This window comes from Octopus bimaculoides, chromosome 13 (assembly GCF_046866305.1).
Source record: "Octopus bimaculoides isolate indiv1 chromosome 13, ASM4686630v1, whole genome shotgun sequence".
NCBI classification, from domain to species: Eukaryota; Metazoa; Mollusca; class Cephalopoda; order Octopoda; family Octopodidae; genus Octopus; species Octopus bimaculoides.
In genome coordinates this window covers 61,047,307-61,066,528 of record NC_142940.1, presented here as the reverse complement: position 1 = coordinate 61,066,528, position 19,222 = coordinate 61,047,307, and the positions used below count along the sequence as shown (strand labels likewise).

At 37.7% G+C, this 19,222-nt stretch overlaps 1 protein-coding gene across 5 annotated transcripts in view; it reads left to right on the top strand.

The window, feature by feature from the left end:
• LOC149132928 (uncharacterized) overlaps positions 1-19,222 on the top strand; it is a 270,983-nt gene that overhangs the window by 240,214 nt on the left and 11,547 nt on the right. For all 5 annotated transcript variants that reach the window (XM_089361913.1, XM_089361910.1, XM_089361914.1 and 2 more), the window contains exons 4-5: positions 7,211-7,291; positions 18,760-18,944. In XM_089361913.1, coding sequence (XP_089218039.1) covers positions 7,211-7,291; positions 18,760-18,944 — 266 coding nt within the window. The remainder of the gene's footprint in view (positions 1-7,210; positions 7,292-18,759; positions 18,945-19,222) is intronic.

Sequence of the window (19,222 nt, the reverse complement as noted above, 5' to 3'; positions counted from 1 at the left end):
GCAAAAACAAAACAAACACCACCACCACCACCACTACTAAAAACTGCAACCACAACAACAACAACAACAATGTAATTAATAACAACAAAATAATAAATTTAAAGCTAATTTGAATGGCAAGTTCTAGAAATAAAATTCTATAATTGGACAGTCCGCTTAATCAATACATGGAATCAGACTGATAACTGGAATAAAAATTAAGGGGAGGGGGGGTGACCCCTGCCTCTCCCCTTCCTGCAATGATATGATGTATCACTGCAAAAAAATGGATGGCAAGGGGTGGAGGGAAGGGTGTATATTTTTTTATAAATTATTTTTATTCTTTTATTCTATTTAAAAAAGAAAACTTTTTCTGAATTTAAAATACAAAAAAATATCTTTCACAGCTTCTTTTTGTTTTCTTTTACAATCTTTTTTTATTTCCATTTGCTGTCTTTGTATTTATTTATTTATTTATTTATTTATTTATTCATTTATTTAGTTTATGGTGGGTGGGTGGTGAGGGGGTTATTTGCTGGGGTTTTTTTTTTGTTTTTAAAATTAATATCATTTGATATCGTCTCCTTGGGCTCAGAAGAAAGATTGCAGTAATGGGGGTCCACTGAATGGCTTTGTGGACGGGGACTTGGGCCGGAGTGAGGTGAGTGGGAGCTGGGACAAAGGAGGAGGAGGAGAAGGTGTTGCTAATGTTGTTAACCTCGGTTGGCACTTTCTAAAAACTTGCAAAAAGTCTGACAGAAAAGATTGTCCTTGTGAGCAGATTGTTGGGTTCTTGAGCAAAATATTTCATTTCATGTTGCTTCAGTCCACTCAACCCTGTGATGGAATATCCTTCTCTGATGAAGGGAAATGTTTGCCTGCTCAAGTAGGCAGCAGGACGGCATCATTCAAAAGCTAAAACAGTGCAAAGTGCATTGTGACCAGTGATGTATAACAATGTCTTATAGTCTGGTCGATTATGCATGCATGTGATTGTATGTATATTTTCTTTCTCTGATATTCAATGAGGCATCATGGAAACGCCATCTGAAGAATATTATTGCTGAGAAGCTTCAAGCAAAGGTTAACAAAAAGAAAGTATCGCAACACTACACCATGTATTGAGTTCTCTTCACTTTGTTGCTTGCTCACTACTGATATACGGTAGCTCTCTCTCTCTCTCTCACACACACACACGCACACACACACACACACACACACACACACACACATATGCACTGAAATCTTGTAGTTTATTTGAAGTCTTGTCATTTAAGTATGGATCAAGAAAGCTAATGAAAGCCTCTTAATAATACAAGGTGTGGAGGGTGGTGGGGATGGGATATATTTAATCACTATTTCAGCTTTAACAAGCACTAATCGCAAATTAGGAAATTCCGAATAAGAACTGAACGGAAAATGACATTAAAATCACTAAGTTATGCTCTGACACACGTCAGGATAGACATCACAGCCATGCTAGGTGGGCCTCTATTGTCAAATCATACAATAAATACAATTAACTTTGGATGTCTGTCTTCAACACTTGGATGGACTTAAGGTAGCAAGCTGGCAGAATCGGTAGCACACAGGTAAAATTCTTAACAACATTTTCCTCCATCTTAATGTTCTGAGTTCAAATTTTGCCAAGATTGATTTTATCATCATCATCATCATCATCATCATCATCATTGTTTAATGTCCGCTTTCCATGCTAGCATGGGTTGGACGATTTGACTGAGGACTGGTGAACCGGATGGCTACACCAGGCTCCAATCTGATATGGCAGAGTTTCTACAGCTGGATGCCCTTCCTAACGCCAACCACTCCGTCTACCAAATCCAAATCCATTCTCAAGGTTTTGGTTGAATCAGGGCTATAGTACAAGACACTTTCCCAAGGTGCCATGCAGTGGGCCTGAACCCTGGACCACATCGTTTGAGAAGCCAGCTTCTTAACCACACAGCTATACCTGCATCTATTTAATATACAAAAAGGTGGAGTGGCCATGGTTGGATGGAATGTCTTTGATGATAAGTATACTCTCTAAGAAGCTAACTTGATGGGGTGTCAAACAACAACACCCATAGCTATTGCCAGTGTCACAAACTGAACCTATGCAGCCCTGCTTCACCATGGGGTCTGCTTTACCTCTCACCATCTAATTACCACTGAACACTCACAGAAGCCATTCACTTTGTTGAAAAGTGCACAAGGTGCAGCCGATGACTTCAACAGATGTTGTTGCAATTGAAACAATAGTAGCAGCAGCAGTAGTAGTAGTAGTAGTAGTAACAACAACAATTGTAATGTTAGTAGTAGTAGTAGTAGCAGTTTTAGTAGTAAGTAGAGGGAGGTGAGTGGGTGAAGGAGAAGTGGAGGGGTATAGCAGAACTGAAACTGAAGATAATCCGTGGCTTTTTACCCTTAATCTCCATAGAATGTTCCCTCTTGTTGCTGCTGTTATTGATTATGGTATCGGTGGTGGTGGTGGTGATAGTCTTAATTGTTGTTGTTGTTGCTGTTGTGGTTTTTGTGCTGTTAAGATTGTTAATCTTGCTAATGACAGTGTTCTTGTGGTTGCTGTCTCTGCTTGTTGTTGCTGTTGTTGTTGTTGTAACATGCTGTCAATGTTGTTGTTGTTGTAGTTCTGTGACTCTTGTTCTTTGTGATGGTGGTGTGTTGCTGCTATTTCTGTTGTTGGTGCTGTTATTTCTTCTGGTTCTTCACGTACCGAGTTCAAATCCTGCCAAGATCAATTTGGTCTTTTACCCTTTTTTTTTGGTGTGGGGGTCATTAGAATAAAGTATAATAAAGTACCAGTCTAGTATCAACTGTCCACACTCCCTCATATTTCTGGTCACATGATTATAAAAGAAATTACCATTATTGCTGTGTTGTTGTTCTTGTTAAGGTATTTATTTCTTTATTGCCCACAGAGGGCTAAACATAGAGGGGACAAACAAGGACAGACAAAGGGATTAATTCGATTACATCGACCCCAGTGCATAACTGGTACTTATTTAATCAACCCCAAAAGGATGAACAGCAAAGTCAACCTTGGCGGAATTTGAACTCAGAATGTAACGGCAAAATGCTTAGCGGCATTTCGTCTGTTCTGAGTTCAAAGTCTGTTGAAGTCGACTTTGCCTTTCATCCTCTCAGGGTCGATGAAATAAGTACCAGTTATGCACTGAGGTCGATATAATTGATTTTTCCCCTCCCCCACCGCTCCCCCAAAATTTCAGGCCTTGTGATTAGAGTAGAATGGATTATTATTATTGTTGTTTAGGCAGTGGAGCTGGCAGAATCTTTATTGTGCCACACAAAATTCCTGTTATTATTATTATTATTATTATTATTATTATTATTATTATTCTGCTGAGGTCAACTTTGCCTCTCATCCTTTCGGGATTGATAAAATAAGTACCAGTTATGCACTGGGGTCAATGTAAACAACTTACCCCACTACCAAAATTTCAAGCCTTGTACCTATCGAAGAAAGAATCACTATTGAGCCTGCTGCTGCTACTGCTGCTGCTGCTGTTGTTGTTGTTGTGTTTACTTTCGTTATAACTATTATTATTTTACTGTTGCTGTTCCTGTGATTGTACTTGTTCTTGTTATTGCTGTTGTTGTTGTTGTTGTTGTCAGGATTAGCAGAAACCTTAATCCTATCTGGTTAATTGTCTTTTCAATGTGGAATTAGATTAATTAACCACAAGTTTCCAGATTTGGTATAGGATTATAATGGTTGTAGTTGGAGGGATGGTAGCAGTTTTTTTTATAAGTATGATGCTGGTACTACAGGTAGTGGTATTGGTAGTAGTAGTAGTGGTAGTAGTTCATGTGGTGGTAGTGATTGTTATGGTAGTAGTGACAGTGGGTCTTGTTATGGCAAATGGTTGTGGTTACTGTGGTAGTTGTAACTGTGGTGGGGTAGTAGTTGCAGGTCTTATAGTAATTGTGTTTGTTGTTGTAGCAGTGGTTTTGGTGCTGGGTGCACTGATCATGGTTATGGTGAGGGTGGTGGTGGTGGTGGTGGTGGTTATGTTGATGGTGATGCTGATTATGATGTTGTTGTTGATTGTTATTGTTCTGAATTTGAATCATTAATTAGGGATTTCTGTTGCTATTGTTGAGTTCCGGGTTAGTTCTAATTGAGTAGACCTATGATCAGAGCCATTCTAGACATGACCACCTTGTCTTTTTCCTAGGTGCAGGGAACCACATTATCCAATGTGTGTTTTTCTAAGACAGTAGGGTATGGTTTAAGAGAGATTTGACTGCTATTTCTTGCAGGTTGAGTTGTCATTTTATTGACTAGTTGTGATGGTGGTGGATGGTAACTGCAGTTGGGGACAAAAGTTTGGAACGGCTCAGTGGTTAGAGCATTGGGCTCACAACCATGAGGTAGTGAGTTCAATTCCTAGACTGGGCTGTGTGTTGTGTTCTTAAGCAAGACTCTTTATTTCACTTTACTCCAGTCCACACAGATGTAGAAATGGGTTGCGAAGTCACTGGTGCCAAGCTGTATCAGCCCTTTTGCCATTCCCTTGGATAACATTGGTGGCATGGAGAAGGGAGGCTGGTATGCATGGGTGACTGCTGATCTTCCATAAACAACCTTGTGCTTTGGAGGGGAATTTTCTAAGTACGATCCCATGGTCATTCATATTTTTTTTTTTATATGTTTGGGCATTTAATCTAAAAGTTCTAATTTTCAGACCTGTGTTCCAAACTTTTGGCAACAGCTGTATCATCATCATCATCATCATCATCGTTTAACGTCCGCTTTCCATGCTAGCATGGGTTGGACGATTTGACTGAGGACTGGTGAAACCGGATGGCAACACCAGGCTCCAGTCTGTATAAATATAGATATTGTGATCTTTATCTGTCACCATGCATCTGTCTGACCCATGTTTCACCTTATCCCCAACACACTCTCTCAGCCTTCCCCACTTCTCTGCTCCTGTTCTTTTTATCCACCCTCTTGTACTTTGAGGGTACCTCTTCATCATCCTTTCTCTCTTTCCTGATGGGGTACCCATGTACCTCTTCTGCAATGAGACATCTGTCCTTCTTTCCTACTGTTGCCTCTCTACACCTGGCACAGTGCCACCTCCCTCAATATTGCATCTCCCCACATTGTGAAGAGTCCTTGCCTTGTCAGTTACTTGGTGACCCCACCAGGGTTGGTGCCATGACAGATGCACCTGGTACACTTTTTATAAAGAAATTGGTTAAGTAAAGAATAAATTGTTCCTTTCTTCCTGCAAGTCTTGAAGGCTCTGAAAAGATATTTTCATCATGGATCATAGGTGTTACCCTTCCCTTCCTGATTATACTGAAAAAAAAAAAATCCTAGCCTCGTGTGGTAATAATATTACTGCTACTTCTGATGTTTGTGTGTGTGTGGGTCTTCATACTTGTTCAGGTACATATAGAAGTAATTGGGTGCCTGTGTGTTGGACCAACTTAAGTGACCATATAGTGACCAGCGGTGGTTATATGGACTGTTGTAGACGTGTCTAGGTGTTTGCAAGGGATTCTACATGTAATGGTAGGATTTCTGTTGAATTAGATTTTGCTGCAGTAACAATCAAGGTCTCCAGCATATCCAGGAGGTTTTTCTTTTCATTTTCATTTCAAGTATTTCTATTCCATTGTGTCTGTGGTCTGTGGCTGCCAGCAACTTATGAGGGTGTAAAGGGCGCTATCTTGTATTTGTCGTTGGGATTTGTCTTAAAATGGCTCCAGAATATACTAAGATCATCATTGATTGAGGTTATGGTGTGTTTGTTAATGGTGATTGTGGAGAGAGAGTGTAAGGCTGGAAACAAGAATCTTTATAGCTGTTGAAATGCAAGAAAAGTTTCTTCCGATTTCAATCAAAACTTCCTGCTAGATTCCATTCTTCTCTTTTCCCTGTTGCCATTGTCAAGTAAAAAAAAACCCAAAACAAAACAAAACCATTCCTCAAATCCCATTATTTATAATTCTTTTGATTCTTTACTCGCAGAAGGAATGGAGGATTAATATTAAAAGTTCATTTCTGTTTTTTCTTGTTCGTTTTAATCCTTCTTTTCTCTTTCTTTTCTTCTCCCAATTCCTTCTCTCCACACTTCTTCGTTTTCTTTCTCTAATTAATCTCTTTCTCTCATCTCTGTTTTTCATTTTTTCTTTCCTTCTCTTATAGAATGCATTAAGCAATATATAATATGTACCTCTCTTCTTCTCTGTCTACCTGCCTTGGCTGTTTTGCTCTTTTCATACACAGAAACACAAACCACACACACACACACACACACACACACACACACAATTTGACTCAGCTCTACATGATTTGAAGTTTCATGGCCGTGTGAGACCTGTCCATCTTAATGGATGTTCCTAACTACACCCACCCCATCCGATGTGATGGCCATGCCTCAGACATCCATAAAATGTTAAGTCATGTGGAGCTGGGCTAAACTAAATTTGAAAATATATCATCATCATCATCATCATCGTTTAACGTCCGCTTTCCATGCTAGCATGGGTTGGACGATTTGACTGAGGACTGGTGAAACCGGATGGCAACACCAGGCTCCAGTCTGATTTGGCAGAGTTTCTACAGCTGGATGCCCTTCCTAACGCCAACCACTCAGAGAGTGTAGTGGGTGCTTTTACGTGTCACCCGCACGAAAACGGCCACGCTCGAAATGGTGTCTTTTATGTGCCACCCGCACAAGCCAGTCCAGGGGCACTGGCAACGATATATATTAAAGTGAAAGGTGTACAGTGAACTTACCCTTAAGAGTGTAATATCCATTGTTTCGGATGTAATCCTTCGTCAGGAGGTAGAGAAAAGGAGAAGTTGAAGAAGGACAAACAGTTTACATCCTCTCAGCTTGAAGAACTGGCTGCAGCGTTGGATATTCCACTCCTAATGGCAAATTCACTGAACTCCTTTCACTTCTATATTTTTTCAATTCTTACTGATGCAGAGATGCACAAGATTCCTTGTAGTTTGCCTGATTATATGTATATATATATATATATATATATATATATATATGTATAATATATATAAAATCAATTATTATTATTATTATTATTATTATTATTAATATTTTCTTTGTGGTGAAGCTATGTACCAATCTTGACAATTCTATTTTACATTTAGTTACAATATATGTTTAGTAGGACACTAACCAATTATGTTTTTTTTTTATTCTGTTTACAGGTACCGCTCCTAAAAGTCCAGGTGCAGCTTTTGGATTTTCAGTGGTTTGGAGACATGGCCGGTCAACTACAGTTTGGACAGGTAAACTAATTTTCCTTTAGTTATTCATCAGAACATGGCACAACATGGCCACAACCTTCAAAGGATATTTTAATCAAAGATATCGAGGCCTGTATTTTCTCCAATACTATTTATTTCATTGATCTCATAAAATATGAAATATAAAATGGACATTTGTGTAAGGAGAAATCTTTCTACTGGACATCAATACCACTGACCATTTCTGTTGCAACGTATTGGCTTTTGTTCATTCAGTACAGTCACTGTGTATGTTATACATGTTGTGTATATACGTGTGTGTGTGTGTGTGTCTGTGTATATACCTTGTGTGTACGGTGAGCTGTGTAAGTGCTGCTGTGGAGTTTTGGAGCTCCACATAGATAATCCTCATCCATTCTGTTTGCAGTTAAGTGGTGTGGTTACAACTGTGCTTAATAGTATTTACTGGTTCTGTGGTGTCCAGAGTCAAAATAGAACAAAGCAGGAGGAATACAACATACAATTTTTACCCTTGAGTTTATGAATGAGAAAGGAAGGGGTGATAGATGAATAAGGAAGGAAGGGGTGATGTCATGCTTGGTAGTAGGATGATGAAAATTGTATGCTGAAAAAATAAATCAAACAGCATTTCAACTCTATGTGAATATATGTGTATGTAAAAGGGGGTATGTGAATGTGTGCGTGTGTGTGCATGTGTGTGTGTGTGTGTGCATGTGCACATGCAATGGAAGTGGGATGGTTCATCATTGTTTGCTTAGTATTAAGGTTTATTTTTTGATTTGGTTGAATCTTGGTTGGTTTTTTGTTTGTTGGTCAGTTATTTTTAGCGTTTTGACAGAAAAATGTCATTCTAAAATTGTCTTTTAATGTAAGTGTGCCCAAACAAGTTGAATGCTTACACAGAGCAGGTTTTACAGCCACACCATCCAAACTGACGGTGAAACTGGGCTTAGCTTCTAATATGTATATATATATATATATTCATGCTTTCTCATTATTTGTATTCACTAATATTATTCAAGTTAATTACTGAGAATTTTTAAATTTTGAAATACCCTAGAGGAAGCTTTGTCTTTGAGGGTTTTTTTTCCTTCAATTCATTAAATTACATATGTGAAACTTTATAGTGTGTGTGTGTGTGTGTGAGTGTGTGTGTGTATGCATATGTGTGTATGCATATGTGTGTGTGCATGCATGCATGTATGTGTGTGTGTGTATAATGGGGTTTTTTTTGTGAAGTTATATGTAGTAATTTAACATTAAACTGAAGGATTATTCAACACTTTTCTGTAGAGTACATATTAATTAACTTTGGTTAGGAAAAGGTTAACAATGACAAACTTAGAATGTACTCATCTACAATATATGTACATAGGCACAGGAGAGGCTGTGTACCAACCACATGGTTCTGGGTTCAGTCCCACTGTGTGGCACCTTGGGCAGGTGTCTTCTATTATTGCCTCAGATCGACCAAAGCCTTATGAGTGGATTTGGTAGACGGAAACTGAAAGAAGCTTGTTGTATATATGTATATATATATATATATGTGTGTGTGTGTATATGTTTGTGTATCTGTGTTTGTTTCCCCCCAACATTGCTTGACAACCGATGCTGGTGTGTTTACAACCCTGTAACTTAGCAGTTCAGCAAAAGGGTCCGATAGAACATGTGCTAGGCTTAGAAAGAATAAGTCCTGGGGTCGATTTGCTCGACTAAAAGCAGTGCTCCGGCATGGCCACAGTCAAACGACTGAAACAGATAAAAGAATGTGTATATGCACACACACACACACACACATGCACACACACACATACATAACGTGTGTGTGTAATGGAATGCAGTATGTCCTCCTCCTCCTCCTCCTCTTCCTACTGATGTATTTCCTGTAGCCTTCAGTCCTTTGTGGAAGTAATGTATGGAAATGAATGATACGAAGATGAATATTGGTAAGACATTAGCATCGATGTTAAGTAGTAAAGCATGTGGTGAGATGCAGAGGAGGGGGAGGAGGGGGAAGTTGATGGAGAGTGTAGGAAGGTGGTGGTGGTGGAGTGATCTCCATTAAATGTACAATATTTGCTGGGTGGGTTCATTGGAATGTAGTTGTGTAGGAAGATTATTAACTAATGTGGCATCGAAATTTAAGTGAATGTCATGGTTTGGAAGGGTGCTGCAGTTGAGAGGAGAATGGTTGAAGAACTGGAAGCATGGAAATGGAAAGCGTGAAGGCAGAGCGTTACGAAGGAGATTTGTTGAAGGAGGAAAGTAGATCAGACTTGGTGATAGTGGCGAGAATGAGATGTGGATGGAAGTTCTAAGAAATCAATGGCGGAATGGTAGACAGGTATGCCAATGAAGAGTTGGAGGCGGGGGGGGGGAGTTAAAGGAAAGGTGTATATTGCATCAACATTATTGTTGTTTTAACTTCCACATTCTCATGCTGGCATGGGTCAGGTGGAGTTGATTGAGATAGTTTTTCAACAGCCAGATGCCCTTTCTGTAGCTAACCTTTTGCCCCTTTCCAAGCAAGGTAATATTCCTGGTGGCCAGACATGTTTCGTTTAGAAGACCGGAAATGAATGACCTCGTTTATGACTATATATGGCTATTGTAGAGTCTCAAGAGAAAGAGACACAAGCATGCACACGCAACGTGTGTTTGTGCATGTATATACATGTCAGGCTTCCTTTAGTTTCTGTTTACCGAATCCATTGACAAGGCTTTAGTTGGCCCCAGGCTATAGTTACAAACATGTGCCCCAGGGTACCACACAACAGGACTGAGCCTGAGACCTTGAGGTTGTGAAGCCATGTATATTGGGTCATCCCATAAATAATACGTTTTTTTTTAAATACTTCTTTTATTTTTCAAAATTCAGATAAGCAAAGTTCTTTTCTAATCTAAGATATACTCTCCTTCATTTTCTACATTGCTCTTCCATCTTATCTGGTAGACTTGCAAGGTCCCTCTTCCAAAGTTCTATTGTCTGTGATGAAAAATACTCCTCCAGTAATGTTCTCACCTTGTCTACAGAATTCCTATTTTTTCCGTCCAAATGATTTTGAAGACTGTGGAATAAATGATAATCAGATGGGGCAATGACCAGCAAATATGGTGGGTGGAGCATCATTTCCCATTCAAACTGCTCCAGCCTTTGGAATGTCATCCTCACTGTATGTGGCCGAGCGTTATCCTGATGGAAGAACACCTTTCGTCTTGAAACCAAAGATGGTCATTTTTCTCCTAGTGCTGACTTAAGCTGCTCACAGTAGATCTTCTTTGTTATCGTTTGGTTTGGGTTTAAAAGTTCAAAGTGCCATCCTACTGGCTTGGCAAGCAGGCCAACATTTCCCCTGATTGTAAAGCTATTCCATCGCAGGGTTAGACATTTACAGCTGAGTGGACTGCGGCAACATGAAATGAAGTGTTTTGATCAAGAACAAAATGTGTTACTAGTCTGGGAATTGAAACCACTAGAATATTTGGGCCTCATATTGCCCAACCACTGGAATATTTGGGCCTCATATTGCTGGTTCAAATGCTAAAGGGTTAAACTGTCATTTATAGATGAATTGGGTTTGTTATGAAATATGTGTTCATGGAGAACAACCACTATCAAATATTACAAAATTCCACATTTATTTTTTTAGGGGAAATGAAATGAAAAAATTAAGTTTTTCTGTCATTTTATTTTATAGTGAAATCTGTATTTGAGTTAATTTTCTCATCTTTGAATGAGTTGTCATAATGTTGCAATCAGCAAGGCAGCCATATTTGGAAAGATCTAATAGTTATTAAAAGCCATAACTTTAATTAAATGAATGAAGAACAGCTAAAAAAAAATAAAATATAGCAACAAAAACTGAAAATATTTGTTTTAATATTTCACTTCAAAACTTAAAATTTAACATCGCAACTTAAACTGTTAAATCCATGTAATAAGGTGTTATCTCCTTTGCTTACCTCTCTTGTTAATAACAATATTTCTACAGCTCTTAATTATATTTAATCATTAGACACACTTTAATCATAGTTTATTTCCATTCTATTTTACCCCACTATCAATCTCTAATGTCTTGCCCTAGAACATAAAGATTTATTTTAGTTTTATGAAATTGTTATGCAATTCCTGCAGAAGATTGATCTGGAAGCCACCAAGGATATAAGCACAACAGCTGAAGCCAGGTAAAGTTGGCTGTGGTTGATCAGAGACAATAAATGGAACTCTTCTGTAGGGAAAGACTAATTCAGTCCTTGTTGCTCGACTCAGGCAAAGTGTACAGGGTAAGGGGTGAAATGCTTGTGACCCTGAGATCCCTGCTGATCAACATTGGAATGGATTTGCAAAACATCCTGCAAGTAGCTTCTACTCTTTGTGTATTGGGCAAAGAATCTCAGATATTTATTTTACCTTGTGGTAAAATTTTTCTGTACCCAATTTTAACCAAGTTTACATATTTTCTTCTAACATTCATTTTGTATTTTTGATAATTACTCTTGCAAACATCCCATGAATCTGTGTGTGTGTGTGTGTGTGTGTGTGGGTGTGAACTAGAAGCTGCTTATAATTTCATTAACCTGTTATTGTTATCAAAATTGCCGGTCCCAATCTCTTTACTTAAAATGGATTAAGTGTTATCCTCATATTATGATCAAAGCTCTGGATATTATTATTAAAATTTTAAAGTGCCTTTCAGCACAATCACCATAATCACTACGGAGATCAAAAGAAAAGTGTAGTTAGCTACAGAGATGTGGTGGTGGTGGTGGTGGTGGTGGTGGTGGTGGTCATGGATAGCATGTGAGGTGGGGATGGTGTCACTGGTAGTGACATGGTATGTTGGTGCTAGGAGGGGAAGAGGTACCTTGTGGTATAAAGTTTGATTGATGTGGTTGGTGATGTTGGTGTGAGTATGTATCCATACATACACACATACATACACACACATACACACATACATACATACATTACCGTCTGGTTTGGCTTGGTTTGCTAACCCCAACCATTCCAAGAGTGTGGTCGGTGCCTTTTATGTGACAATGGCATTGGCCACGACTACTGTTTCACTTGATGGGATGTATCTTCTCAAGCGCAGCAAACTACCAAAGATCTCGATCAGTTACCATTGCCTCTGGAAGACTCAGCATCCGCAAATCATGCTCCACCAGTTCGTCCCATGTCTTCCTGGGTCAGCCTCTTCCAAAGGTTTCCTCCACAATTAGAAATCAGTGCTTCTTTACACTGCTCACCACTTTTGGAAACTATTATTATTCACATTGTGTAAGAGAGATGCTATTGGCAGACATTGCCAGCCATTATCCGACACACACCATCGACCTATCAGCCAATCCTTTAACCCGTCTACAAAAACCACCAGCCTCTCAATCAAACCATCAATCTTTTAACTGAACCACCAAACTTCGAGCTTAGCCATCAAGTCTGCAGCCAAATCGTTAGAATTTCTCTCTAATGATCAACCCATCAACTAATCTATCATCCAGCTATCAAACCATCAAATAATCTTCCAATTAAACCCCTCAACCAAGCTATCTAGGCCCTTAATGAAATCGTTAACCTGACAAACCAAATCCTCAACCAAACCATCAACTTGTAAAACAAAGAATCAACTTGTCAAAGAACCTGCAACCAAACTGTCAATTCCAATTATGAAATGTCTGATTTTATGCTCATTCACAAAAGAATAATATGTTTATCTGTTAATTAGAGAACTGTTAAAAACATTATGAACATAGATGAAGGTGTGGCTGTGTGGGAAGAAGCTTTCTTCCCAGCTACATGGTTCTGGGTTCAGTCCCACTGTGTGGCGCCTTTGTCTAGTGTCTTCTAATATAGCCTCGGGTCAACCAAAGCCTTGTGAGTGGATTTGGTTGACAGAAACTAAAAGAAGCCCATTGTATATGTATTTACATATCTATGTGTGTGTGTTCCTTTGTCATTGCATGGCAACCGGTGTTGGTGTGTTTATGTCCCTATAACTTAGCATTTCAGCAAAAAGAGACTAATAACAGTAAGTATCAGGTTTAGTACTAGGGGTCAACTCATTTGACTAAAAGATTCGAAGCCATGCCCCAGTATGGCTGCAATCTAATGTCTGAAACAAGTGAAAGATAAAATCTGTGTGTTTAGAGTTACAGACATCAAGACCCCGAGGTGTTATCATCATCATCATCATCATCGTTTAACGTCCACTTTCCAGCTAGCATGGGTTGGACGATTTGACTGAGGACTGGTGAACCGGATGGCTGCACCAGGCACCAATCTGATCTGGCAGAGTTTCTACAGCTGGATGCCCTTCCTAACGCCAACCACTCCGAGAGTGTAGTGGGTGCTTTTACGTGTCACCTGCACGAAGACCAGTCAGAAGGTACTGGCAACGGCCACGCTCAAAATGGTGTCTTTTACGTGCCATGTATTTGTTAATTAGTTTCCGTTTAGTTACCCATTCACACAAAGCAAACTCCCAACCAAACCACCGACTTATCAGTCAGGCCTTGAACCCCTCTCCAGAACCATCAACCCCCTCAATGTTTGCTTTGGGTCACTCCTCTGTTGTTGCTGCTTTTAGCATCAGCATGCTGGCACCTGTAGTTATTGGTATTTATTTTAAAGACCTTGCAACGGTAAATAGCGAAGTGTACTTTATGGAATTTGAGCTTATTGCCATTTCATTTCGATGAACTGTCCCTATTAAGGTGCAAAAAAAAGGTTTTAATTTTAAATGATTCGTAAATATAATTAACAGGGATTTAATCATTCTCCTCATTATGCTGGTATATTTCTTTGTAAAAAAAGGAGAAAAAAATGATGATTATGCTGGTTTAATGCAGCAGAGAGTGGAAGGAATTTTAAAACAATTGTTGATGAATAATAATGGGCCCTGTTCTTCCAATTGTACTGAAGTGGAGTTAATTGCAAAAACAAAAATAAAAAAAAAAACAACATGTTATTGAATGTTGTTCTTTAAATTGGTAGGAGGAATAGAAAATACTTAAACAATTCCTAGAATATGTTGGTTTTGTTCCCTTGAATTAGAGAACTTTGGTGAATTGAATTGCTTTAGAAAAAATTAAAAAAAAGAAAATATAATACAAAAATCCAAACTGTTCTGCCAAATTGTATTACTGTGAGTAGAAGTGGTTTTCATTGTTTGTTTTGTTTTGTTGTTTTTTTTTACAGATGAATATGGCAGTTTCGTTCCATTAAATTATTGAAGAGAATGGTTTAATAAGAAAAAAAAAAGTTATGAAAAATAAATAAATAAAAGTCTTCACTGTCACAAGAAGTAGCAAGTATAAAGAATACGGTAGTTTATTGCTTGGAATTCCATCACATTCAATAAGAAATAATTAAAAAGGTGAATCTGTTGAAGACGGTCTAGTTTCTTTGTTACAGTTTTAACCTTATTGAAGAGACTGTAGCTGTTACACACACACACACACACACACACCCAGCATATGAATGTGTGTAGGTTGATACACCTGTATAGGTAAATGGAAACTCATTTATCATTGTACTAAAACACCTCAATGTCTTGATGACAATACCTCTAAACAGACATGTGTAATGTTTTTTTTTAACAGTTCTCTAATTAACTGATTAACAAGTTATTCTTTAATGAATGAAATTCAGACAATATTTTGTATGATAATAATGATTCCTGACAATGGACTAATTGAAGTGTAAAAGAGAGGAGATTCTGAAGGTGAGATCTACATGACACTCTTACGAGAGATTTCTTCTTCAATGTTTTGAGCTCAAATTCCACCAGGATTACTTTGCTCATTGTGGAGCGCTGGGGTTGATGTAATTAACTAACCCCTTCCTGCAAAATTCCAAACCTATAGTAGAAAGAATATTTATACATATAGCAACAGATCTATGTAAATGGTTAGACCTCTGGTTCTTGCCCTCATTCTGTATACACATAGGGTTTGGAATTTTGGCACAAGCAATGTATCAGAACATGTTTTGTTGTTTAACTTCAGATTACTCTTTTACACTTATTAGATGGAAATAGCTGTGGAGTATATTTACACCTGGGAAACATTTTTAAATGATAGCTTGGAAACTACATTTTCAGTTTCTTTAAGCTATCATCAAATAATAAGGCGTCTTTTGTCATGAAGGTATTGGAAAGAAAGCAATCATTTAAATGATAAAAGTTATTGATGATATTGCTGGTGACTCTATCAGAAAGTTTGATAACACGTATTGGAATATTAATATCTAACTGTAAATGGCTGCTGTCACTCTGAAGGAACATCAAGAGATATTTGTTGGACAGGTGGAAATAAAACAAATCAACATAAACGACCCATGTGGGTAACAGCACCAGTGATAAGCATAAAAAGTTGAATAACACCAAAAAACATGTGTAAAGAGGTTAATAAGTTCACAGTAAATCAACCCATGCCAACATGGACAATGGATGTTAAGTGATGAAGATGATGATACACCAAGATGCCATGGGAAAATTAGCAAATGTGTTTGAAGATTGTACTTGTAATCTCCAGAGAAAATTAATTACTTTGAAGCATGACCTCAAGAGCCAAAGTGAAAAACCGTATTAAGAGAAAAGAGGCCAACATTAAGCAAATGCTGGCTTCTAACCCACAAATTGTGTTCTGGGGAATGAAGAGAAACAATATCTTTGTTAAAAGAGCCCCAATAATAGCGAACCAGTCTTTGATAGTAAATGTATAATTAACAATCTGGGAAAACTAGAATGTTTACAAACAAAGTGATTGGTATATTCACTCTTTACCAATACAATAAGTGGAACAATAAAAATATGCAAGATTTTTTCTAAAGTTCATTGCATAACACTTGTTGTTATCCAATTTTAAGCAGTGGTATTTTATTCCAGATCCTTCCTTGTAAGAAGAGTTCTAATAATTTAGAAAATAAATATACACCCCCCCACCAAAAAAAAAAAAAAACTGAAAGCAAAAAACACAAATATTAGATATACATACTTGTAGTGTATATTTTGTAGATTTTTTAGTTGAGTTCCAAGGATTGAATTCTGTTTCGGTTCTAAGAGTATCAGATCATAAACTCTATATAAATTCTATATTTTAAGAGAACTTGTAAATACATATGTTATAGATTTGGTGGAACAAATAGGATAAACAGAACCCTCAGCTACAGGAGTATATATGTGTGTGTGTGTGTGTGCGTGTGTGTGTGGGGGTATCTATATATGTGTGTGTGTATATGTGTATATGTGTGTGTGTGTGCGTGTGTGTGTGGGGGTATCTATATATGTGTGTGTGTATATGTGTATATGTGTGTGTGTGTGTGTATATATATATATATATTTATGTATGCATATGTGTGTGTATATATATATATATATATATATATATATATATATATATATATATATATATATATATAGAGAGAGAGAGAGAGAGAGAGAGAGAGAGAGAGAGAGAAACCCTTTTGTCTCCATAAAAAGAATCAAAAATTATTTCTAGTCTTACATATATTTGTGTGTGTGTGTGTATTTAATTAAAAAGTTACAAACTTAGGTTTGATCAGTTCTATAAACGAATCTCTTGGCCCTTCAATCACTGTTAGAACATTTTTGCCGACTAAACGTTCATCTTTGCATAAATGCGTGTGTGTAAGCATTGGCATAAATCTGTAAGAATTTGTCAAATCCCAGTTGCCTCCCTTACATCAAGATCTTCCCCCTCTTCCTCCCTCTCTCCCATTTTCCGTCGTTCTAAATCTATTCATTCAAATATCCAAACTAAATCTCCCTCAACCTTTATCGTTCTTTTTTTTTATGTTTTTATTAATCAAATAAAAATTAATTTCTATATTTAACAGATAACCAGGTTTGAAACAACACCTTAATTAACACACACGCTTGTGTGTATTTTTAATGACTTCATTGTCGTTCAATAGATTTGTAGTAAAACGATCAACAAAAACGTGGTCTGCAGAATGACATAAACACTTCTTGGCGTAAGGTCATCCTGCCTTTCGTTTCGCCTGAATTGATCTGGGCTGCTTCTATCCATTCTGACCAATGGAATGGTATTCTTGTGGTTCTGCATATGATCAGACGCAACTTGACTTCGTCAGCATCTATGAACGTTCTTGGAAACATTTTGCTTGTTTTGGATAGTGAACATGGAAATAGCTTCTTGGGTGCACCCTGGGGCTGTTTGAGAATATCCAATATGAGAGTGGCTGTGTGGTAAGTAGCTTTCTTACCAACCACATGGTTCCTGGTTCAGTCCCACTGTGACACCTTGAGCAAGTGTCTTCTACTATAGCCTCAAGCCAACCGAAGCCTTGTGAGTGGATTTGGTAGACGGAAACACTGAAAAAAGCCCATCGTATGTATATATATATAAAGTTGAAACTTACTTGCAAGGATGACGCGTGCGTTCGATCATGTAAAACAAATAATATATGAGGATATGCATATATATGTACATGTATGTACATACCTACATCTACATGTATATATAGATGCATATCTGGGTACAGGACATTATAAAAAAACGTGGACAAAATGATAAATAGAGTACAGAAAACACACAGGCCACATAGAGAACATTTCCTTCAACAGCTGCCACGATTCTAAAACTAAGCGTTTCGTAGAGTTAGGGTAGGACGCATTGTTAGAATGGCTCTTCCCACAGACCACAAATTAAATTTGTACCGTGGAGGAATGTAGTGGTGGACAGAAAACAAGACAGGAAAACGAAACAGTGAAAATAAGGAATAAAGGTTATACGGCCAGACGTGAAAAAGATATGTGTATACTGAACGCTGTGAAGCAACAAACTGGAAGGAAGAGAGACGAAAAATAGTTCATGCGAGCTTGGCGATGACCGAGGTAAGAAAGGAAGTAGTAGCCGGACACATGTGACCAGCGAGGGGTAAGGAGAAAGAGTGGTAGAGGGAGAAAAAGGGGAGGAAGATACAGTGTATGCAGAGCAGAGTAGTTGTGTGTCATAGCAGTAACAGCAGTAAGCTAATGAAGTTGATTACTTGATTATTGTTCCCTTGTTGTTCATTAATTATTTCCCATAATGCTCTGTACTTGCCTCATGTTTTATTCTGCAGCAGATCTATTTTGAGTTCTGACAGCTTGTTATTAATATTGCTATGTCTAAATGAAATCATAAAAATATGTGTGTGTGTATATGTATAATGTGTATGTATATGTATGTACATATCTATGTGTGTGTATAATATATATATTTACATTTATGTACAATATAGTATGTATATATATGTATTCATATGTATATATGTATATGTATGTACATAAGTATATATTTATATTTGTATATATATGTGTGTATTTTTTGTGTATATGTATATGTCTTTTTATATATATATATATATATAGGAATGTTTATACACACACATACATAGATGTATGTATTCATATCTGTCCTTCTTCTATACACATGTGCCTCTGATTCTGTTTGTGTTCCAGGTCAATGTGTTGTGTGCCTCGGAGGGCACGAGAAACTTTTGACCACCTGGCTGTTACACTCTCAGGCAAGTAGCTGTGATGATAAATGGAAATCAGACACAATAGGCCGTGACATTTTCACACGTTATGAACAGAAACCTGGTCCTCGAAAAGAAAAAAATACACACGTCCCAGAACGACCAGCAGTATGTATAAACAACAGTCTTTTGCCTCTGTTTTTTATTTTCAGCTTTTTTCTATAATCATTTTATGGAGCTGACATATATATTACTGTTGTTGTTGTTATTATTATATAAAGGTGGTGAACTGGCAGAATCGTTAGCACGCCAGACGAAATGCTTAGCGGTATTTCGTCTGCCGTTACGTTCTGAGTTCAAATTCCGCCGAGGTCGACTTTGCCTTTCGTCCTTTCGGGATCGATAAATTAAGTACCAGTTACGCACTGGGGTCAATGTAATCGACT